Genomic DNA, 24,218 nt, shown 5'->3' with positions numbered 1-24,218 from the left:
AGAGCAGTTTCTGCCAGTGAATGACACTTCTGCTGACTTTGGATGGTGGGGGACAGCCCTGTATTCCCCAAGGAGGACAAATTTTTCTGCAGTCAGGCCAGGGGCTCTACCTTGCGTCAGCTTTCCAACTGCCAATTCACTGGGTATGTGTCCAGCGCAAATGCGGCGTAGGTGTGTTTGCCTGTGTTGAAGAAGAGGGGGTTTGGGTGAACTGGAGCCATTCAATGGAATGATCCTTTAGGGTCTGGAAAAAAAGGAGATAGAGGACCATGAACACCAAAGCTGTTGTTTGAAAAAGTAAGGCTAATTGCCCAAACTCACTGGCCTAACGTAACTGCTAAGACAAGGTTAAAGATTTTTATACACTTGTGTTTGAAGGGGAAGGGGTGTGAGGAGAGCTGAGCTGCATAGACCTGCGTCCTTTTTCTTTGGAGCAGAGAGATGACTCAGGAAGGAACACTTAGCGACTTTATTCTTATGCATTAGTATTTATTGGTGTACTTTTTAATGTATTGCTATCTACTCTATGAATCCTTTAACTTTCACTGAGTACATTCTTTAGGTTTTAAGCCCTCGAAGAGGTTGAGTAGCTCTGTTTTAGGTGTTGTGCTTTACCCACCCCTCACCTATTCTACTCGATTTAATACTTAGATATCTTTCTCCCCATTCCAGCCCCAACAGAAATTAACCTGCATACGAAAGGCACTCAATGTTCAATGAGCTAACAGGATAATTTGGCTAGTTCTACTCACAAAACCTCAGTGATGCTTAATCTTAATGCACTGAAAGAACAGAAAAATGATCCCGTTGTTTCCCTTCCTAGCCTAGCGGAAATACAGAGTATGAGTTCTCTGGACCCCACATCTTTATCTTCCTGTCCCCAGCCCCAAGCCTGACAGCTCCCACTGCTTCTTGCAGAATGGTTGGTCTTTACAGAAGGTTCCCACCATCACCACTTGCCAGTTTTAGAAACATTTCTGTGAACGCTTTCACACGGTTTTCAGTGGCATTTTTGGGTTGCTGATATCATCTGCAGTTTCTTAGGACCAGAGGCACGTGGGAGCAGGTAACTGGGTGGATCCTCTCCTGCTGGTTCTATCTTGAGATACCCACACAGAAGACTGGTACATGCCTGAGATTAGAATGTTGGTTATCAACTGGTCACACACCTCCTCTGCTCTCCCCTGGCAGTGGGGGTACAGCTGTCGCTAAGTAACCAGTTGACCTGTGCCCCCTACCCCCACCCCTGTCAGCAGTACTGCAGCACCTGCTGGAGAGTTCCAGCTGGGAGATACCTGGGGGCTAGAACTTGAACTCTGCCGCTGCTCATCAGCTCTGACCCTCCCTGGCATGCTGAAAGCCCTGGCGGTGTGGGTCAGCCTTTTGAGTCTGGAAAGAATTATCTAGGTCAGTGACGTGTTAATAGATTCTGACTAAGTAAAACAGAATCTCAACCCCATGGTTGAAGAAGCCTCCTATTTTCAGAGGAGTTTGAAGTGATTTATACCTGTGTTCCATATCTTCATTTGTATCCAAAACCCTGAAGAGGCAATTCATTACATTACTTTGCATTAGAGAGCTCAGAAAAAGGTATTTATTCTCTAGGGTCAAGAAGGTGTGGTACACGTCAGCGACCCCCCGCTGGTGGGACCTGGGAGCTGGGGTGTGTGTCAGTAGTCCCCTGTAATCACCCACACCTTGCTGGACCTCTGTGGATCTTTAAGGGCTTCTCTTGGCCAGGGTCAGTCTTTTATCATAAATTGTGAACAAGTACTAAAAAGTAACTACAGCAAGCCAAGTACTATGTGGAGGGGAAACCAACATATTTACGAGTATAGTAAGACTCCTGCCTTTAAAGAACTTGTAATTATGGCTGAGGGTAGGAAGTACGCAGAACGTTGCAGAACAGAGATTCTCAAACATTCTCCATTCATGACGCCCTTAGTGTCTCCGTATTTTTCATGGAAGTCTTAGGACAAAAGAAAGACCTAGCAATTCCATTTAGTAAGTAATAAGTATTTAGGTCTTAACAACATAGCAGATACTTGAAAACAACAACACCTAAATTGAAAGAATAAAAATCTATTTCATTCTTAAATGAATCTATTTCATTCTTAAATAATCTATTTCATTCTTATAATGGGGTATGGCTGCCTGTTGGGCACTGCACAACTTCTCAAACCTTGGAATCAGATAGAACACAACCAGCCTCGTTTCCTATCCCACCTTGATTTTTGCCTGCAACTTGCGTTTGTTTGTTTTGTTTTTGTCACAGCGACTGACAAAAACCCTGACAAAAACCAAGCTTCACAGAGATAGGGTATTATTGAAAGGAATGTAGTGCAATCCAGTATTAAAACTGTAAATGTGGCTTGAGCTAGTAGTTCCTGCATCCAATAGCTGTCCAGCACCACCATGTTACCACAAAAGTTTAAAATACACAGTTGTGGCCCTGTGAGTTCGCTGTGGGACCCCTGGATGCCTTGGGTGCTGAGGCTTCAGGCTCGGGACCACGATTCTGAAACATGGAAACTAGTAGTGGAAAATACAAGATCAGGTGGAAGCTGGGGCACCCCCCCTCCCATTTCTTCCCCCTTAATCCCTTAAGGAGTGTTTGTGGATTGCATGAAAGGTTACAGGAAAATCCATGATTATACCTTTGCAGTCATGTTCTACTGCCTGTCAACTTGCATTTACAATCACATTGTATTGTTTCAGATGCGCCACAGATAACAGGAGCCAGAATGTGTGGGTTTCAATCCTGACTCTACCACTTCCTAGGGGGTGACCTTGGGCGTTGACTCTTGAGGGTTTGGCTTCATGGTTTGTGAAATGGGAATGAATGACCTCCCGACGTATTAGGAGGACTCAAACATGCAACTGCTTTTTGCCAGGTGCTTGGTACCATAAGCACTTCAATAAATGTTAGTTCTATTATTCTTACTCCTGTGGTGGGCATTTAGACTTCAGTGTGATGGGGCTGATGAGCTTATCTTAGGAAGAGGTGTTTATGTGAGGAGGGCTAAGGTGGAGGCACCCTGCCAAGAGGGAAGGGGACAAGCCACAGGGAGGCCCCTTGGCAGAGGCGCTGGCAGGCTGAAGAACTGCTCACTGAGGTGGGAGACCACTCCTGCTGCCTCAGGTGCCCCAACAGCCCTCCCCACGGTGGTAGACAGCAAACTATGCCTGAGTCTGATCCTTGTTCTGTCTGTGTCCTGCATCCCTTTAGGACATCCATGTGTCTAGGACATCTGGACAAACCCCCCACAGGCTCCACCCAAATGCTGTGCAAGCCCAGGTTTTCAGGGGACTTGTTCCAACGCTGTGCCCACGCAGAGCCCTCTCCTGGGAGTCAGTGAGGGTCCCTTCCCTGCAGGAGCATCCTCAGGATGAACAGGGAACCATTACAGCCCTGCTGGGGCTCTTTCCCAAGGGGCTGGTGCCCTTAGAGCCTTCATCACCTGTATGTCACTGTCTTGGTCTCCAGGGCCACCGTATTAAGTGGGAGAGAAAGTACTGAATCTTAACCCCTAGCCCATTTCCTCATCTGTAAAATGGAGCTGCTGCCACCTCACATCACCAGGCAGGTTTTCAACTGGTGCTGGCGCCACTGCAGACACCGTGTGCTCAGTTTTCTGGGAGTTCCTGCCAACTATGTTTCTTCCTTTAAAAAGAGTCTGCATTGATTGCACATTGTTGAAAACAAACAAACAAACAACAAAAGGAAAAGCTGCAAGACTCACCCCAGCCAGCGCCTGGGACAGTGACTGGGAAGCCCCTGCCTGGGATGTGTGCAGTGCCGGGTGCATCAGCACCCCGACTGGTACCTGTAGGCTCTGCAGTTTGTTTTTATTCATGAGAGCACTGAAGTAGGTTTGCTTTCTAGGCTTGTTTGTTTGTTTGTTTTTGCTGCTGCATCTCACTCACTTTGTTCTTGCACTAGGCTCGTTATGCCTTCCAGCACACTTTCTATATAATATTGATTTCATATTCTCAGTAGTCTTATAAAGCTGCAGGGCCTGAGATCAGCCCTGTGTCACAGATGGTCTTTACACACCGAGTAAGTGGCAAAGCCAGACTTAAACCCCATTTCGATGTCAAGTCTTGGTACCTTACCCTCCCCCTCCCCCTCCTCCAGGCCGCTAAGCACTTACCCTCCCTGCCCCACCCCTCCCCCTCTTGTTTTGAATTCTTGTAGCTCTGAGAGCTGATGTGAGCAGGTTTTATTTGGATTATTATTGACTTCAGCAGACATTCATGAGCACTTTTCATGTGTCAGGACAGTGGCTATATGTTATTTCATCCTCAAAGCAGCTTTTTAAGTAAGGCTTTATTCCAATTTTATAGATAAGTGATCTAAGCTTCCTCGAGGATGTCAAATAGCTTGGGTCACGCAGTTCTAAATGCTGGAATCAGAAATTCAATCCATGTCCTCCAGCTCCCATTCCACTTCCCTTTCCAATAAATCCTGCTGGGGCTTGGGCTGCTTTATTAATAGGCACTCAGTAGTTCCTCAGTGCCCAAATCAATCTTTTCAGACGGGGGTCCAGAAGCTTGTAAACCTCTTGTCCCTGAGAAGCATTTTAATTGCCAACAACAGAAACGACCTGGCTGATTTTAGCAGAATGGAATTTTTTGAAAGGATATTAGTGCTTCACTGAGATGTTCTGCAAGCTGGGGAAGTAGACTTGGATAGCGAGGAACAAAGAAGGCTTTGGCAGCAGGAATCACTCTCCACGTCTCACTGGGGAACCTGCCGACGTGGACAGACCCTGCCACTTTGTTGGTGCCATTGTTGGCATCGCTGCACCACAGCCGTGGGAAACGGGGTGTTGCCACCCCCACTGCCAGCATGGGTGCTCCAGCCTCCTCCTTCCTTGTTTACCACCTGCTGCCCCTAGTTGGCCAAACCCACGTGTGTGCCCATGCCTTTGCTGAAAAGGCTGCTGGGAAAGTAAGCTGCTGGCTTGGCTTCCATAGGGGCAAGAAGCCCTCCCTCCCACTAGGACTCACATGATGGGGAATTTCCCAGGTGTAACCACGAGGATTCAGCCCCTGAAAACACACACAAATGCCTAATTCTAGGTTTCTTCTCTGTTACTCACCATCACCGCCTTCCCAGCAGTCCTCACACCTTGTCACAGAATTGGTATGAATTGTGGAGATGATGTAGATGAAAGTGCTTTGGGAAATGGTTTGTTAGTGGTTGTTTATCCTGATAATCCAGGCATCTAGTTTGCCTCCTGGCGGTCGGAGGGGCTTATTGCTGTTGTCTGGCCACATCAGGAGGAACACTGCGCTTTTAAATTGAAGATCGTCTCACAGCTGATTTGTTTCCCCCTCTGCTTCTGGCTGAGGAGGAAGCTCCATGGCTTCATTGTGAGGAAACATGGCGCATCAGCCCGCTTTCCTTTCCTGGGCAAGTTTTGGCCACACCCAGGTATTTATTCCCCCAAGGATCTGCATTCCTGGGCTTCCCTGGGGTGGGGGTGGTCGTAGTGTGGCCCCACCTGCCAGGGTTTTGCTGCTGGCACACTTCTTAGAGGTGAAGCATGTGGCAAGCCCATTGCTGCCTGATTCCCTTTGACAAGATGGCAGGTGCCTGCGTGCAGAAGGCTGAAGCCCTTCCTTGCACAGCTTCTTTTATTCGTATGTGGGAACCCAGCCACCACAATGGCCTGTTTCTCTCCTTCCTCATAAGATTCTTTCAGTTGCTCCGGCCGGTTCACTGCCACAGATGTGGAACAACTGGATATCTGCCTTTTCAGGACAACAGCCGCTGTGGTTCTCCCACTTTGAGACTCCCACCTGCTCTTCTTGCTTTCCAGCTCTTCTTCCTTCAAGCACTAACGAACCTTGCCCTCCCACTCCTTTGCCTTCCCAAATCACTTCTCAACGCAAGGCTGGGGTCCAGTGGGGCCCAAAGCGTTTGGGACTTCTTTTATTAACATATCTGGCAGCTCTGAGGCTCAGTCATTTCATCCTGCTCCCACCCTTCCACGTGTAGCAATTCCCTAGACATCAAATGGAAAACACAGGGCTTTGGGATCACAGATTTGAATTTGCAGCCGGGACCTGCCACATATCTATGATGTTGGGCAATCATGATCTCTCTTAGCCTTGGCTTCCTATTCTGGAGAAATGGAGATAACGGTGCTGGTGTGATGCTTAACGGAGCCGATGGCCGGCCTGGGCACCTCCTGGATACATAACAGTTTCAACATCTCTTTCCTTCTTTGTACTCGTTTCTGCCCCTGCTCCCCAGGGTCCCGCACTGCCCTCCCACTACCACTGCCTACAGGGAATCCTGAATTGGGGACACAATTTCTGTGGTAACAAGAAGACTAATAATAGGTTTCTAAAAGCCTAGAGTACCTTACTGAGTCTTTCTTTTTGATGGAGTAAAAACTACTGAAAGAACATAGAAACAAAGGGAGGTTTGAAAGGAATGTCCACACATGCCACAACATAAAGAGGTACTTTATGTTGGGAGAGAACTTGAGAATTTCCCTTCTGGTGGGGCTTTCTAGAGCTGGTGGCAAATGAGTGGACTGGGCTGGAGTAATTTTACGATGACCTTCATCCCCGGTATCACTCTGGTAATTAGTCATACGGCAAGAGGGAGATGATCTGGGGAGGACCTAATCAAATCATAGAAGCCCTTTAAAGACAGCGTTCTCTCCAGCTTGTGACAAAAGAGAAAGTCAGACTGCAAAGCCCGAGAAGGATTGGCTTCCACATGCTGCTGCTGGCCTGAAGATGGCATGGCACACAAGGGGTGCAGGCGTCTCTAGAAGCTAGCCAGCCTGCAAGGAAACCAGGGGGGACCTCGGGCTGACAGCCCCAAGGAACGGAATTCAGCCAACAACCGTATAAACTTAGAAGCATTTTCTTCCCCAGAGTGGCTTGTGAAACCCTAAGCAGAGACCCCGCTGAGCCTGCCTGGACTTCTGATCTAGAGAACTAAAAGATAATAAATGGGTGTTAAGCTGCTACGTTTGTGGTAGTTGTAGCTGCCACAGAAAACTCATAGCCATGCAGTACGGACTGTTGGAAAGTATGACAACCTGGCAGTGCACTCACCGCCGAACTGTGGAAGCCACTGTTCAACTCCAGTGCATTGTTGTCACGTGGGAGGCTCTGGGGGAAGAGGCCCAATGTTTCTAGATGTTTCCATTTTTTGAGAGGCGTAATACTTAGACTGTGAAATATCCTGATTCTTAAGAAAACACTCCTGCTGGGTACCTATACCAGTGATCCCTTCTCTAAAGCATAACACCTCTTGAATGGAGAGTTGCCTACTTTTTTAAAGAAGTGACTTGGTTTGAATTCTGTTGTCTTTCATACTATATGCACAATGAGGATAGTTTTTCTATCCTCACTTGCGATTGACAATTGGATACTGAGGCTTTTTTGGGGACTGTGTGGAGGCTTTGGGAGATAACACGAGGCTCCCACCCGTTTGGATGTGTGATGAGAATTCACACGATACTTAGGGAGAGAAAGTATAGATTTCTATATTTTTCTGCAGCCAACCTGATCACCGTTCTAGGACCCCTTCTGTAGGTGGGTAGGTAGGGAATGGAATTATACGCCAATCTGGTCATCTCACCCAAGCCAATCATTTACATTTTCTTTTAAGTAGCTCAGTACTTTTAGATGACTCTGGTGGCCCAACCGTTCAGCATTTTGCCCTCCCCCCCTTACACACACACACACACACACACACACACACACACACACACACACGCTGCAGAAGGTGGCTGCTTCTATGGGGAAAGTGTGGCTTACTATGTTCCCTGGATCTAAGAGTGTCCTCTGAATCCTGGCTTGTCCAGGTGCAGAATAGTGGTGTAGGCTCAAGTTTCAGGTCACTTCGCAGAAGAATGATCGCTGAGGGCCCTTGGCGTTTGGGACTAACTCAGCAGGACTCACCTGATGAGGCCCACAGTGCTAGTTGTTTTCCTCTGTCCCCAAGTCCCAGACAGCGACCGCCACTGCACCCAACCCCAGGCCTCTGTTCTCCCATGGGCGCTCTCACCTCCTTACTGCCCCTCACACCTACATGCAGGGAAGGGCTGCCTCAGGCCACCTACCCGAGAAGCTGGCCACTGGTCTGGAAGATCTCTGGCTCCCACGTGGCTACCTGCTGTTTCTGAACCTCTATCCTTGGTTTTCCCTGAGCTGCAAATGAGAAGCCTTTCTTTGTCGCCTGGGGAATGCCCAGGCTGGAAGGAGCTGGCTAGTGACTTGCCAACATATCCTCATTCTCAGCATGTGTAAGTCACAGTGATGGAGATGTGTGCCATGTGCCAACTAGGAAACGGAAAATGAAGTGTTTCAGGAGCGCTGTCCGTGTTTCGGAGGCTCTAGGATCAATGATTAGATGATACTAAGCTGCATGGAACAATCTGAGAACACTTAACTACTGATAGGGATTCCTGGGCAAAAGGAAGACTCAGACAAAGTCCATAAAGAAGGGTTGGTGGGATAGGCGCTGGCCTTTACGGGCGGGTTGGCTATGGACAAGCACTTGAACCTCTTAATTCAGTATCAAGCCCCGTCAATGTCAGCATTCTGACTTCCTTTCTTTGGTTGTTCCCTTGTTTCAGAGCTCACTGACAGCATCACAGGCCTTGACAAAAGGAGCTGAATATGGGTCACCCTGACCCATTTCCATCTAAAGTTTGAAATTAGAATGAAAACTTAATCAAGCGGTTCTGAGACTTTTGGTGGTCAACCTCTGAGCACTAGGCACCCCCACCCCCACCTCCCGGTTTCTGATGCTCACCACAGTCAGTCATAATTCCCCTCCGAGCCATTGTGGTGCCATGTGTGGCCTGCATTGCACATATGTGCACAGGCACGTGTGGCCAGCAAGAATGGGAGCATGTATCAAAAAGGTGAATGTCATCTCTGGGTGTTGTATACAATTTAGATATGGGAACAAAATCTAACCTAGCCAGCCTTAAGATAATGGTGGCCAGAAGGCAGTAGGCATAGAGAAGTTAAGACCAGGCTTGCTCTGGAGCCACAGTTCAAATCTCATCTCTACTACTCCTTGCGTTGTGGAACCATGGGCAAGTGCTTACCCTCTCATAGGTTCAGTTTCCACATCTGTGAATTGGGAAGGATATTTGTGTCTGTCTCATGGGGTTTTGTACACTAAAAAAATAGAAGTGTGTATATAATTCTCAGCCTCTTCTGGCACAAAGTAAAGTGCTCAATAAATGGTTGTTGCTATTTTAAATTGTGTCATTATTATTGTGAACAGATCAGATTCGTGGTTTGAGTTGGGAAATTGTCAGGAACTCTCAGGATTAAAGATGAGGGGTTTCTCCAAAGGGGCTCTCCTTCCAATTTACAGGAAACAGGAATGGGGTGGGGGGTTGGGCACAGAGTGGGGTTTAGACAAGTCAACCCTGCTGATGCTGCCACTTCTCTTGCACTTTCTAACCCTAAAGAAAACATGCGTTAGTGGGGGAGGGGAAGAGATCCACACGCGGGCGGGGGTGGGGAGGAATAAAGGAAAAAAGAGGCAGAGCTGAACTACATGGAGTGTTGCAGTGAGTGAGTGAAACTGACCAAATGTACTGAGTCTCAGGCTGCAGGGAAGAAGTGTTATAAATAGTCCTGTCTGTTCAGATACTTAGTTTTGTTAAAACCAGAGATTTTTCTTTGGCCTGCTTTAGTTTTTTTTCTTCACATTAAACTCTAGTTCTGCTTGATCTCCTTTGGATCACAGATTCTTTTAAGACTCTAATAAACCTCTCTCTCAGAAAATTGAACATCAGGATACATACAGACAATTTTTGTAGATAGTCCAATTTTAGCAGTTTCTCAGAATCCAGGTTGAAAACACCCTTGTTTTAGACCATTTTTCCAAAAGGGACGTGAAGCTTCTGAATGAATGGGTAAATTCTTACATGCTTCAGAACCCTGCTCAAATGTCACCTGTCCAGCAAAACTTTCTAGCATGCCCAAATCAACTGGGCAGGCCTTCCTTTGTGCTGTCATTGACCATCCCTGTGTTAGATCCCGTAATCTATTAGACCTGGTATAATTTATTAGATCCCATAACCACTCATTTCCTGATTGGTCTGCTCTACTGGGCTGTGAGCTTCTAATCATCTTTCTTACTCATTTTTGATCCCCATGCCTAGCACAGAAACGTTGAAAGAATGGAATATAAATAAAGATAATGAGTTTCCTGCTTGAATTGCAATGAAAGCCTTTTTCCCGTTTGGTGAATGGCAGGAAAAAATAGGAAACTGTATTGGATGGGACTTCTTGTGGGGGTTCTGCCAGTTTGCCAGGACAGCTGCAAGCCAGCCTGCAGGACCAGCATCCATTTTGGCTTTCAGAAGATAAGGGACTGTCAACACAAGTAGAATAATCTGGAAGAACTGGTGGCAAAGTAGCATGGGCCTCATAGATTTTCATCATTGATTAGATAAGAGAGTGTGTCATTGGAAATATTTTGGCAGGGAGGGATGCTTTGAAGTTGCAGGCTGATTATGCTACTAGGGAAGGGCTCTGGTGTCTAGAAGGCCAGTGGCAGCCATTTTCCAGGTACCCAGGGATAACAACCTACCTGATCGAGAGCAAGAAAGGGCAGCTGCTCTGTGTCAGCAGAGAGCATGTGTCTTTCCCTAGAGGTGTCAATGGGAAGCTCCTTGTTCTGGCTCCTGAAGGGCCTCTTTGGATACTCCTATTATCCCCCACAAATGCCCTGGTCTCTGGGGAAAGGTATGAGTGGGTGCTCAGCCACAGCTTGGAGACCTTGAGCTTGGAGGGTGTGAGGGGAGCAGCTGCTGGAAGGTGTCTGGGGTCTGTTGGTTGGACAGTCCTTCCCGATAGCACTAAATCCTCATGAGGGACATGGATATTTTGGCCCTGTTACAGAGAACACACTCAGCGGGCTTTGGAGGAAGCCAAATTTCCATTTCCCCATGAGGGAGCTCAGCAGGACAGTAAAGCTCCTTCTGAAATTATTTAATTTAAAAGCTTCTGACAAAGAGCAGGCATACTTCCTTGCACATTGTACTTTCACCCTCCAGAGTTTCCCATCAATCTCACTTTCTCCCCAACTTCAGCTCCTTGACATAGGTGGGAAAGTATTAGTCCCATCATTTTATGGCAGAGAACCCCTGCTTTATTTGAGGCGTTCTCACCTTGAAAAACAAAGTTGGTTCCAGCTTAAAGGCACTCCCCCTAACCCACCCCCCAAAAAAGACCTAGCCTAAGGTCTTCTGGTTTGTCCTGGGGAAAAGAAGTAAATGGTCTCTGTGGAGGTGAGTTCTGGAGATTTCCCCAGAATGCCCAGGCCAGTCCTGACGTGTTCTCTGCCACCTACCATTAATGATTGCAAGGTAACTTTTCCTGGGTACGGGGACAGACCCCTCAGTGGATCTGGCTGAATGAGACATGATAGTGTAATGGCTGGCAGCAAGCAGGGTGACCTCCTGGGAGCCTCGGAGAGGAAATGTCCTGCTGTTCTCTGCATTATCATCAGTACCAGTGGGCTTTGCTGAAACTCTCCAAGTCCTCCGGAGCTGTTTGGGGCATTGCAAAACACAGAACACTTTTTCTCAGGCTCATAGTATTTTTTTCCTCCTTTTTTTTCCATTTTGCACTGCCTGTTTATTTGGCGTGAAATTGAATCCGTGTGATTCAAGTCCCTTTGCCTGATTCTCCACAGCATGATTTTCTCTGAGATTGTCTGAGGTCCCAAAGTTTTAGATCTTTTGCCTTAGAAGGACACAACATCTTGACACAAGAGAATCCGAACCCAAAACCTCAAGGGAGTGTGTTTTGGGTGACGCTCAGAAAGATGCGAAATGGTAGAGGTGGCCTTCCTATGGAAAGCACAGACTATCCTCTTGGGATATGCAGCGCAGAGGCCCAGGTTGTAGTTTTCCCCCTCATGATTCCCCATTAGGAATCAGCCAGAGCTGTTTTGGGGACAGGCTCATAAAGGGGCCTACTGCCTCTCCCTGAGTTTCTCTCCCTGGGAAACTGAGTCCTTTAGTTTCAGTCTTTCTGGTGGGATATATTTACCTTCATATCAAAGGGCTGTCAAAGCCATGTGCCTAGGGAGTAGTACAGGATTTTGCCCTATTTCCTTTCCAGCACAAAATGGAGAGAGAGGGCTTTTCTCTAAAGAGCCATTCCAGCACTTTCTCTGGTGGTGGCAAGAAAAGGATTGTGCTAAAACACATGAAAATCATGAAGGCATCAAAGACTGCTTGTATTTTCTGGACAGCTAAACCGAAAGCCCAGGCCGACTGAGGCAATTTGAAGGCAGGTATCTATCTATCTGCTTTCTTTGGGAGAAAGCCAGGATATATTCAATGGCATCTGACACACCCAGGATTGTGGGGTGTGTCAACCCTGTGCCCAGATAATGCAAGTTCCATTTACATTACGTATGATTTTAGAGGTGAGGGGAATGCTCTGTGCCACACTAATGCATTCACACACACACCTGCATATATGGACACACACACACACACACACACACAGTGTCTGATGACTGGAAGTCTACAGTTAGAATTGGATTTCTTTACATATACTTTCAGCTATAAGATGAATAAGGTGTGAGGTGATAAAACATGGCAAAACATGGTGATTGTAGTTGATAAAACTGTATTGTATAATTGAAATTTGCTAAGAGGTTAGAACTTATATGTTCACACACACACAAAAGATAAATGTGATGGACGTGTTAATTAAGTAGTAGGAGAATCCTTTCACAATGTATATGTATATCAAATCACCATAATGTACACTTTAAATATCTTACAACTTTACATGTCAATTACACATCAATAATGCAAAAATAAAACAAAAACAACAAAAAATAGAATTGCATTTCTTTAGCCTAAGCCCCTGATTCTTGTTAAACTGCGAGGAACGTTGGAATGTTAGGGTCTGGGCACTTTGGTAGAGCAGATCTTGGGGAAAAGCTGGGAACCAGAATCTACGGTCTTCAGGGTTCCAGAATGGTCTTTACAGTAGCTCCACCAAGAGGTAAGACTGTCCAGAGCAGGGAGAAAATAAGCTTTACTTTACAAATCTGTGAAAGGCCTGCTAGCTCTGCATTTTGGGCTCCTTGTAAAGCTGGAAGTATTATTTTATTTTTTACAATACGTCATAAACACTTCAAGAAGTGGTCCTATAATTTCCTCAGAACAGGCTACGTACGCGTGGGCTTGGGGTGTGGGTAAAGTTTTATGTGTATGTTTGAATTGCATCATGTGGAGAGAGACCATAGCTTTCACCAGGATCACAAAGAGGGCCTGAGGAATTGGAGCAAGAAGACCTGGCAACGTAGCCTGAGCCTCTGGAACATTCAAAGTTCAGGGTCAGCGGTTCTTTCACCAGCTTGGTGGGGCATGGGTACTGAGACAGGTCCATGGGCTCTGGGACCTGCCTGCTCATCTTCGACTTTGTAGGACCCTCCTTCCTACCATCAAGTGAACACTGTCCTTCAAAGGTCTTCATGTCTCCTTTGGCCTTAAAAAAGGAAAACTGTTTTTGTTTTTTTCTGACCATGAAAATAGAAACTTAGAAAATGTGGAAAAATATAGTAAAGAAAATAAAAATCAGTTATAATCTTACTAATCAATTAACCACTGTAAACATTTTGAGGAGGTCCTGTTCAGGTTTTTCCATTTTCTTTTGTCTTTTTAAGAGAGCGTTGAGATCATAGTATGTTTATGAATACAGCCTTTTTCAGTTAACATTACATCATAATCATCTTGCTTGCCATTAATAAGTCTTTATAAGCATCATTTTCAGTGGCTGCACAGTTATTCCATTATATGGCTGTACTATAGCTTGCTTACCCTTTCTTCTAGCGATGGGCATTTGCACTGTTCCCAGCTTTTTGCTTTAATAAATAATGCACGAGAAGCATCTCTGGGCAAGAAGCTGTGCTTACATTTTAGATGATTTCTTTATGATAGATTCCTAGAAGTCTCTTTTGACTTTTAAAGATATTGTGAGTTAAGATGTTGCTGAGACCCACCTGTAGAGTGTGGGTGTAACAAAAGACTGCAGGCACACAATTTCTAGGCACTGTGGATATAGTGAAGACTTAAGAAATTAGAAGACCCAGTCTTTATCCTTGAAGAACTTACTGTGTAGTGTGGAACCACAATGTAAAAATAGCCTAAAGGAAGAGATGCCCATTATCTCAGAAACTTGGGAGGGCCATGTTTGAGTTTCAGAATGGGGGAGTTGTGTGTGTATGTTCATATTACATTTTCTGCAGAGGGAGTCTATAGCTTTCATCAGAATCTTTTCATCTACAGAGCTGCAAAGCATTACTCATTCAATGATTCTTTTGGATGTGTGGAGGGAGAGTGAATTAGTTTCCCCAATTGATTTTTTCTTTTATTATTTCATTTTATAGCTTTTATAACAAAAAATAAGATAAACTTTTTTTCCTGTGCCGTTGATATGACCAATAGAGAATAACAAGAAGATGGCAGTCGGGGGTCCTGGTTTGGAGGACCTTGAGGTAGGGTATAGGAGAGCCTACAGCCTATATACCCAACAGGTGTGAAGCAGATTTTGCAGCATTTGTCACCTGTCCCTGCAGTGACCTACCAATCCGTTTACATGTAAATCTGCTTCTGCCAGCATGAGCAGGTGTTACATGACAGTAAACCTACAGGACCATGTAATCAGAACATTAGGTTAGGCAGGTGCATGGCACTTTTGGTAATACAAACCAATGTTACCTCACCCCTCTGCTGGAGCTTCAGCCCTCACCTGGTTGCTACTGTGTTTCCCCGAAAATAAGATCAGGTCTTATATTAATTTTTGCTCCAAAAGATGCATTAGCTCTTACGTTCAGGGGATGTCATCCTGAAAAATCATGCTAGGGCTTATTTTCCGGTTAGGTCTTATTTTCGAGGAAACATGGTAAGAGTTAAAGGTACTTCTTACTGCTCATTCATGGTCATCAGGAAAGCCAGCCAGCTTTCCTGATAAGCAGATGTGGAAAAGGCAAGGAGCTGTAGTCACTTTCTAACCTCCAGGCCTTTCACGGGGCCAGAATTAGATGTGCATATGGAAAGTGACAGCTGTCGATTGTATTTTCTGTAATCTGTTCTGACCATGTCTGTTGTTTGGCTTGTTCTTCCAATGGGTAAACGAGAGCCAAATTTCATGGATTTTGTCAAGTTGGATGCCCATAGCCAGGACAACTGGGATGGGTGTGTGTATCTCATCACGCCATTTGCCTTGTGGTGTCTCCCTCATCTGTGGCTGGAGTGTCCAGGTCCCCATTAGAGGGTCTATGTACAGAGTATGATTGGACAACAGAGCACTGCTAAGAAACTCCCTAAGACTTTTCACCTAGCATCCTTTAATCTGGTTTGCTAACAAAATTTGTCTAATTCTCTTTTTTTTTTCAGTTCCATTTTGCTGTTTCTCCAGGTTCAGCTGAGTTGTTTTTCTTCCCTGACTCTTGGCTTCTGCAGAATAAATCCCTTTCTTCTCCCCTGTTACTCTCCTTTCTTCTGATCCTTTCTTTTCTCCATAACAGGAACCACTTAGTCTCCTAAAGGGCTTGTGTCTATCTGTAATTTATGCACTCATTACAGTCATCACATAAGCCTCAGTTCCGTTGGACAAAAGTACCAAACCCCACCACGAGACAGAGGGAGGTTCGGGAGAAACGGGCCACTGCCCACCCCTCCAATACAGGGAATATTTGCTCTTCCCATAAGGAGCTGGAAAACACTAAACCAACACATCTGTGACCACTGCCCGTCCTAATTCATAATGCAAAGTAAACAAGCAAGATAACACTCAATATAATCCTTTATTGGTGGTTGTGGGGAGCCAGCTAAAAGCTTAGACCTTTGAAGGATATCATTAAGAAATTCCTCCTTATGCTTAATCAGACTCGCCTTGGCCATGATTTAAGCTTATGTATTCTGGTTCTGTAGAGACAGAGACACTGTTCTTTTCTCTACATGTGATATTTTTAATAATACATTTTAAATAAAAATTGTATTTTACATATAAAACATTTCATAAGTAAGATAATTTTGATAAGACATTTCATATTATATGTAAAAGATTATATTGTATGCTTTAATAGAACTGTTATATTTTATATTTAAATATTTTAAATATATAAATATTTTACAACGTATTTGTATATAAAATGTTATAGACTTATATACATAAAATATCAAATGAGGCATTTTATATTATATTTCAGGTATTTTTAAATATTTTAAAATATTTCTAAACTAGAACTATTTAAATTATATTTAATTATATTTAAATATAATATAAAGTAATATTTAAATTAAGGCCAATGGTTTAATACTAAAAGTAATTCGACTTTACTTAATCACTGAATATATAATATTGAAATATATAGAATCTATTGTTTTTGCATAAATAAAAGATGTTATAAAATATTTAAAATGTGATAAGTATAGCCGCTCAGGCCTGTTTCCGGGTCCAAGAATTAACGACTGGGGGCCACAGCGCCCCCTATCGCTCCCTGTCCTCCAGCGCCCTGATCCGCTGTTTTTCCTCCCGCTCACAGGCATTGGCAAGAACGTCATCTGCGACCGCACGGCCACGCCACTGGACGCCTTCCGCATGATGTCAGCCGCCCACTACTACCCCAAGCTCATGAGCATCATGGGCAACGTGCTGCGCTTCCTGCCGGCCTTCGTGCGCATGAAGCAGCTCATCGAGGAGGGCTACGTGGGCGAGCTGCTGGTGTGCGAGGTGCAGGTGCACAGCGGCAGCCTTCTGGGCAAGAAGTACAACTGGAGCTGCGACGACCTGATGGGCGGCGGCGGCCTGCACTCGGTGGGCACCTACATAATCGACCTGCTCACCTTCCTCACCGGCCAGAAAGCCGTCAAGGTCCACGGCCTGCTCAAGACCTTCGTGAAGCAGACCGACCACATCAAGGGCATCCGCCAGATCACCAGCGACGACTTCTGCACCTTCCAGATGGTGCTGGAGGGTGGGGTGTGCTGCACTGTCACCCTCAACTTCAACGTGCCGGGCGAGTTCAAGCAGGACGTGACCGTGGTGGGCTCGGCCGGGCGCCTCCTGGCAGTGGGCACAGACCTGTATGGGCAGCGCAACAGCGCCCCGGAGCAGGAGCTGCTGCTGCAGGACGCCACTCCTGTCAGCAACTCCCTGCTGCCCGAGAAGGCCTTCAGCGACATCCCCTCGCCCTACCTGCGCGGTACCATCAAGATGATGCAGGCCGTGCGCCAGGCTTTCCAGGACCAGGACGACCGGCGCACGTGGGACGGTCGGCCTCTCACCATGGCTGCCACCTTCGATGACTGCCTGTACGCCCTGTGCGTGGTGGACACCATCAAGAGGTCCAGCCAGACGGGCGAGTGGCAGAACATTGCCATTATGACGGAGGAGCCGGAGCTGAGCCCCGCCTACCTGATCAGCGAGGCCATGCGCAGGAGCAGGATGTCCCTGTACTGTTAGCACGGCCTGGGGACTTAGGGGCACGTAGGCCTTCTGTGTGAGAGAGAGGTGGCCGCGAGGAGTGTGGGGGTGGGGAGGTGGAGGGGCAATGAGAATAAATGGCGTCTGGGAAGGAGAGGCCCAGGTGAAGGGTCCCAAACAAGACTGTTGGGGGCTTGAGCAAATAGCCTAGGAGTGTCCAGAGGGCCTGTCCTTCCTGAGATCATCCCTGTTGGCCATTTGCATGAGAGAGAGGACGTTTAGCTCCCTGTGCTGCCCTTTTCTGTGAGAAACAAGGAGGGTGGCTTTCCTTCCTATCTCACCCACCCCCCACACCTTGGCCTCCTTTGCAAGCCAAATGCTCCTGCAAGGTCAAGTCTCCATATCTGATGGCAAGCTCAGTTGGTGTTTCACTTCCGGCACACACACCTGGCAGGGAAAAGCATGTCCTCACATGTCCACACATGTCTCTTAGTCTGGGATAGGTGTGGGTGCAGAGGGCTAATGAGAATGTTCACATTCCAGGAACGCTACTTTAAGTAAGTGTCTGAAGAGAAAAGGACTTGACAGCAAAGTGTACAGCTTTCTTGATTGATTGGTCTTCCTCCTAGGAACAATGAGGAAGTGGACCTAATTGGTTTCCCTCCCTTTCACCTGGCCTGAGACAGGCTAAGGGAGTACCAGGAATGGCCAGCAGAGAGACAGGTTCTTTCACTCAAAAGCAGAGAACAGGAACACACCCTGCATGGAAACAGATGAGGCAGAGAATAAAATTTCCCCTTGAATTTGTCAGTAATTATAAAATTATAAGGAGCCACCTTAAAACACTACTTCCGGTGGAGTGGAATTGAGTGTAAGAGGGATTCAGCACTGAAGTATTGAGGTTGTCCTTTCAACTGGTTCTTCAGGCAGGGCCAAGGAGACAGCAGGAGGTGTGGGTCTGACTACAAGCTCATATGTTGCCCTCGAGAACTGGGGGCAGCTGTGTGCCCCAGAGTTGCAGTGGGAGTTCCCCAGAAGAAGGGATGTCAGCCAGCCCTGGACTTGCTTTGTGCTCAAACACCCATCTCTCCTACCAAGCTGGGGAAGGGCCTTTAGGAGATTCACCGAGCTTTGTGGATTAAAAAGTGAAGTCTTTAGTTCCACTCAGATGTAATCCTCTTCCGTCCTCCCCCACACACAAAAATGTCAAGGCTCTTTTCCTTTGCTTTGGCCTTTGCTTTCACAATTCTAACATCTTAAAAAAAGTTTAATAGGTATTAACAAAACAAAACAAAACAAAAGGACAACAAGGAACATAATTTTCAGTGTTTCTAAAACGGTTTTAGAACCCTCTCAGGTGTATCTTCATATAGGGTTGAGAAGCTAATGTTGAAAAAAATATGTTATCCTTCTCTTTGGTCTGCTGTCTCTCATCACCCTCTGCTTACTGAGCTTTTGTTGAAGGTGGCACACTGCAGGCTCAGAGCGGCAGCGGCAAAAGGGAACAACCTGACACACACACAGACACACACACGCACACACACACACCACACACGAGTTTGTAAATGCTTACTACCACCAAATGTCATTAAAATCGCTTTTAAAAATTCAGACCTGGTCTTGAAAGAAAGACCAAGTCAAATACATTTTGAAAACAGGCCATCATCCTTTTGTTATCTTTTCTTAATCCCACAGAAGACTTGTCAAAGTTGGATGTGGCAACTAGTGCTTGTAAATCTACATAGCTTTTGTTCACAGCTCACAGAAATCTAACAGTTATCTTTGGCACACAACTGAGATTTTAACTTCTTTTCAGATAATTGGCAGTAGAACTAGATGGGAGTTTAAAGGGCCAAGAGTCCACCCCCAGGCTCTGGATAGGCAGAATCTGAAAATAAACAACATAATTAGTCGCATCCTCCATTCTCCTCCTAGGGTCAATATACTATGAAGCCCAGGCTGCCCATGGGTGCAGTGTGGGCGTGCCCAAATGCCATGGGAACAGTGGTCATTTTCTATCACAGAGGAGTAAGGATGGCCTTCCTAGAAAGAATTCTCCTACTTCCGGGAGCCTTACTGGTAAGGGTAGTCAGCTGAAACTCTCCGTGGTACGTTAGGTCCCTGGTCTGTTTTCTGACTTCATGATGGCATGCCAGCTTTCGTAGCTATCCGTTCAAAACCAGAGATTTCGTAGAGTGGAAGTCTCCCAATTATAATTTGAGCAGCGGGCCATGACATCAACTCTTTTGGTTCAGATTCTCCTAAATTGCCCTCTGGATAGCTTTTGTGGGAACTGAGTAGAATGAATTCCCCCCCCCCCCCAAGCTAGCCTGAAAGGCTGTAATTAAGAATGAAGTGAAAGGAAAGTAAATGACTCTATGGGTCTCATTTTTCTAATTCATTTATAACCTAAGTAGGGATTTTCCTGGGGTTTCAATTTTATGTTTCTGTGTTTAACCAAAATACTTGGGAGTCTTTTTGTTTGTTTGTTTGTTTTCTCCCAAAGGCCTCTGAGCTCTGTGATAAATATTCAGTGTCTGAAACAAAAATTTTTATTTGAGACTGGGGTATATAGAAAGAACATATATTCTTTAAAAGAAGCATGAACAATATTTTAGTAAGTGTACTCAGATGTTGTCTACTGAAATGCATGTCGTAGGTAGATGCAGGGATGAGAGGAAGAGGAGACTGAGATAGTTCATTTTTTGATACAAAAATGATAGGAAATGGGTTTAAGATACTTCTTTAGTGCTCCTTTTGCTCCTGTCTGATCACTTGCCAAGACTCGATTGGGAGCTGCAATATGAAGCTAATATCTCAAACTTTCAACAAAACCTGCTGGCACAAAATCCAGCACCTAATCCTGCCTCGGGGATCTGAGTACCATCAGCTGACTTTGACCTAGGACAAGTCCCAGCAATAATCCAGCTCTTTCCGCTTAGTTTAATGTGTTTCAAGGACCGGGTGTAAAGGAGGCACCACTTCAGGGCCATCACATTTAGTCTCCTTTGCCTGATTTGTTGCCATCCTCATGTGGATGCCTCTGGTACAGGAAATTGGGGCTCATGCTGCTCTTTGCCTCTGCAGATGTCCTGATTCCAAATTCTGAGACGGGTGGGGGGAGGCCAGGGGTCCTTAACAGTGACATCCACATGTGTTGGGCATGCTCTGGGCTTATTTGGAAAGTTTGGATTCTTCTGGAGAGAGAGTCTGACCACTGTTAGCTTCTCCAGGAGTTCTCCCTTCATTGAGAGGCATGGCAGGGGACCACAGGTACACCTTAGCCTACCTGGCAGCTAATACCTCTGTGTCAGGTAAATCTGGACCCTAGGGGCAGTTTTGGCCCACTCCAATTCAAGATGAACTTCTCCCAGAGCCTTTCCCTCTCTGCAGAAAGCCATCCATGTACTCCGTGCTCCAACATTTCTTGATATCCACTGTGTACAGAGTATTTTAAGTACATTACGTCATTCAATCCATAAAAACAACCCCATAATATTGTTAGTCCCATTTTACACAGGAGAAAATTGAAGCTCCGAGAGGAAGAGTGACTTGCCCAGAATCACACAATTATTAGCAGAAGTGGGGTCACCTGAATCCAAAATCTTTTTTTCTCCTCCAAACCACGTTGCCTCCCAAGAAGAAAGATTTGTGCCTCGGTGGTTTTTGCCAGGCAGGAAAGCACTGCTTGTTGGACCCTGTGGGGTCTGCTCTCATGCCCTGTGGGACATCTGTGATTAGAACAGAGTGTGACTTGCATGGGCCTCCCCTCTACTGCTGTGACAGCCTCCTGTGGAGCAGGATGCCATGTTTGTTGTTCTGCCAGGTTTAGTATAGAGCTATAAATGGAAGTCGTCATTTTTCCTCCCCTTCCAAAATGGAAACATCACTCAGCTTCTTTTAAAATTGACTTCCTACGTTGATTTTGATTGTAGGTGATGCAACAAACTGCAGGGTTGGGGATTTTCAAAGCATTGTTGGCCGATTATTATAGATGGCCTTGGCGTTTCCTCTCAGTGGTCCGAGTAGAACACAGGACAATGTCTTTTCTCAGGGAGTGAGCCTTTTTATTTTCAGTTGTTTGTGACTCAGATTTCAGCTGTGCATTGCATTTGTACCTTTCTACTCTCTCGATTCTCTTCATTTTGTCCCATAGCTGCAGCTGTTGAATTTGACCTGTGGTCATACATTAAGTTTCTGATTCCATTGCTTTTGTTCTGGTGGGTATGGGAGCATTCAGCATTGCTGATGATATCCTGGGGAGCAAGTAAATCCAGTTGCATCTGAAGGGACTTCAGTTCCTTTATTTCACATCCACCAACAGGTTAAGTGATGGCCAAGGTCACACCGCTTCTTAGTGGGAGAGCTAGGCTAGAAGCCCAGTTTTCTGACTCTAAGTCACATCCTGCCTTACACAGCAACTCCAGAGCTCTCAGATGGGAAGAGGGGGGCTTAGGAGAGATGACTGTCTGAGGTCCCATGACTAGTTGGTAGAAGAGTTGCAATTAGAAGTCAGACTTGCAACGGATTGTATTCCCTGAACTGTTGCAGCTGAATCAATTTCCTAGAAGCTCTTTTATGTCTTGAATGTACTCATAAAACTAGCTGTTTAAAATGCCCCATTGTGATTGTAATGTGAACCCTTATCTTTGATTTGTATTGTCTTTGGCAAGGATGGGGACATAAAATCAGATGTGCACCTCAGGATGTGTGAGGCCAGCTCTACTTACACTCCCTCACACCTCTCCTGGATGCACATCTACTAGCTTAGGACCCTGCTCCACCCGCCGCCAATGTTTCTGGCCATCTAAGCCCTGAAGTTGACCAGGCAGAGGCCGTGACATTGGGGAGCTCACTTAAAAAAACAGCTATAAGCGCCTCGCATCTCAATTCTTTTTTGGGGCCAAGGAGGAAGGCAAGGTGATAGAAAAGCTGTGTGTGTCAGTCTTTCCGAGCAGCTGGCTTGCCCCACCCTAGGCAGAGAAGCTGATAGATGAGGAATGCTTCATTTCAGGGGGCAGCCCTAACTGAGACAGACTTCCAGGACTTCTCCTAAGAGAAGTGAAGACCTCCTGTGCTGCCTTAAGGAGTGATGGGATTATGTGGTCTCATTGGAGTCTGGAGGTGAAGCCAGTACCAGATCTGAGTGAATATATAGGTTAACCATGGGAAGCGGTGGCCTACGGACCTTTTTCTTCCCCACATCGCAGCCCCTCTTTGCTGGGGCCCTTGGGAGGGCCACTGAAGTGTCTGTCTCTCAGGCTACTAAAGTGTTGCACTACTGAATACTCTTGAATCTGTTACACCCTTTTCTGTTCACACTAACAGCAACTAGAGGAATGACAAGACCATGTCATGCAGCTGGCTCTATGCTTAGTGCGGCAATCAAAAGCTTACCTGGGCGGGTGGCCAGGGTCTACAGAATAACCGTGGTGTCACACTGTCTCTGTTTCTCTCCTTCCCCATCCAGGCCTCTGCTGGCCTCTGCAGCCATCACAGTGGCCAAGTTGTTGAATGAGCCCCTTGGTTTCTCCTTATAAATGCAATAGCTTATTTGTGATGCTCGTCCAATTCCAGGTTAAGAAATAAAACAAAAACAAGTGACCTGCCCAGCTCCTTTGCTCCTTTTCCATCTTCTCTTTCAGGCATCCAGATGCATTCAGTATTCTGTCCCTGTGCCTTGCCCAGAGGAGGGAGAAGTTTCTAGCAATTGCAACTTTCTGTTTGCTGCCTGGTGCTTTTACAGTACTTCATTTTTTTTTTTAACCAAAATTGCATTTGTTTGGTTGTCATTGTCGAATATATATTTATTGTGTTTCACAAACATGAGTATATATATGTATGTATATGTATAAAACCAAACTTATGTATAAAAAGTCAAGGCATGTATACTAGATATTTTAAAGAATTATTTATCAAGGGAAAAAGATGTGTGTTATAAAGTAAACAGAGTCTATATTTTCTATATAATGTAGATAGCAAAAATAGCTTATAAATTATAGAAGGTTTTGGTTTTCTTTTTTTATTATGAAAGGGGAAAAAATAAAGGACAATGAATGCAACTGTTCTTCCTGTTGTAAAGGCCAGACTACTGTGGGAGGTGGCCTTCCCCACTGGGCTCTCAGGCCGAGCAGTCGGTGCTCCAGGCCCAGGAGCCAGTGCCCACCGTTACTTCTGTGATGCTCAGGGGCCATGGCTGGCATCACTCAGCCAGTTGGTATGTGCCCCTTCACATGTGGCTTCCTGCTGTTCTCTACAATTTGCATTAGTGGGATAAAGGAATGAAAGCAGCAAATAAAAATTGAACAAACAATTCTAGCTATTTTTGTGTTTATTAGACCCAGGTGCACTAGCTCACGAGTTAGGTACCTGGCCTGTCTATGGGCTCTGAAGCAAGAATGAGGGGTAGGGATGATGGTGGTGCATTGGTGTGTGTGTGTGTGTGTGTGTGTGTGTGTGTCTAGTGTGGGCAGTGTTCATGTGTCAGCATCCATGAAGCTGAACAATGGGAATTGATTGACCTTCTGCTTTTCGATTGTAAATATATTAAATGTTAGAACTGGAGACTCTTTGGAGCAATCTAGCTCAAACCCTCATTTTGGAATTGTGGAAATGGAGGGGAGATAACCTGTAAAAGGCCAGTTGGGTGGGAGGGGGAGTGTGTAAAAGCCAACTCAAGATAAACAAGAAGCGGGCAACATAAACTTTAGATTGGGGAGCAAAGTTTAGAATTCCCTATTATTTTACTATCTTAACCT

General features: G+C 45.7%; 1 protein-coding gene across 1 annotated transcript in view; it reads left to right on the top strand.

The window, feature by feature from the left end:
* The window catches only part of GFOD1 (Gfo/Idh/MocA-like oxidoreductase domain containing 1), a 100,820-nt gene extending 77,049 nt beyond the window's left edge, over positions 1-23,771 (top strand). The window contains exon 2 of the mRNA XM_081055996.1: positions 16,580-23,771. Within this exon, the coding sequence (XP_080912122.1) occupies positions 16,580-17,499 (920 nt within the window). The 3' untranslated portion in view covers positions 17,500-23,771. The remainder of the gene's footprint in view (positions 1-16,579) is intronic.
* Positions 23,772-24,218: the final 447 nt, after the last annotated feature.

This window comes from Rhinolophus hipposideros, assembly GCF_964194185.1.
Source record: "Rhinolophus hipposideros genome assembly, chromosome: 8".
NCBI classification, from domain to species: Eukaryota; Metazoa; Chordata; class Mammalia; order Chiroptera; family Rhinolophidae; genus Rhinolophus; species Rhinolophus hipposideros.
Note: the sequence above shows the minus strand (reverse complement) of the source record. Positions and strands in the feature narration are given on the sequence as shown.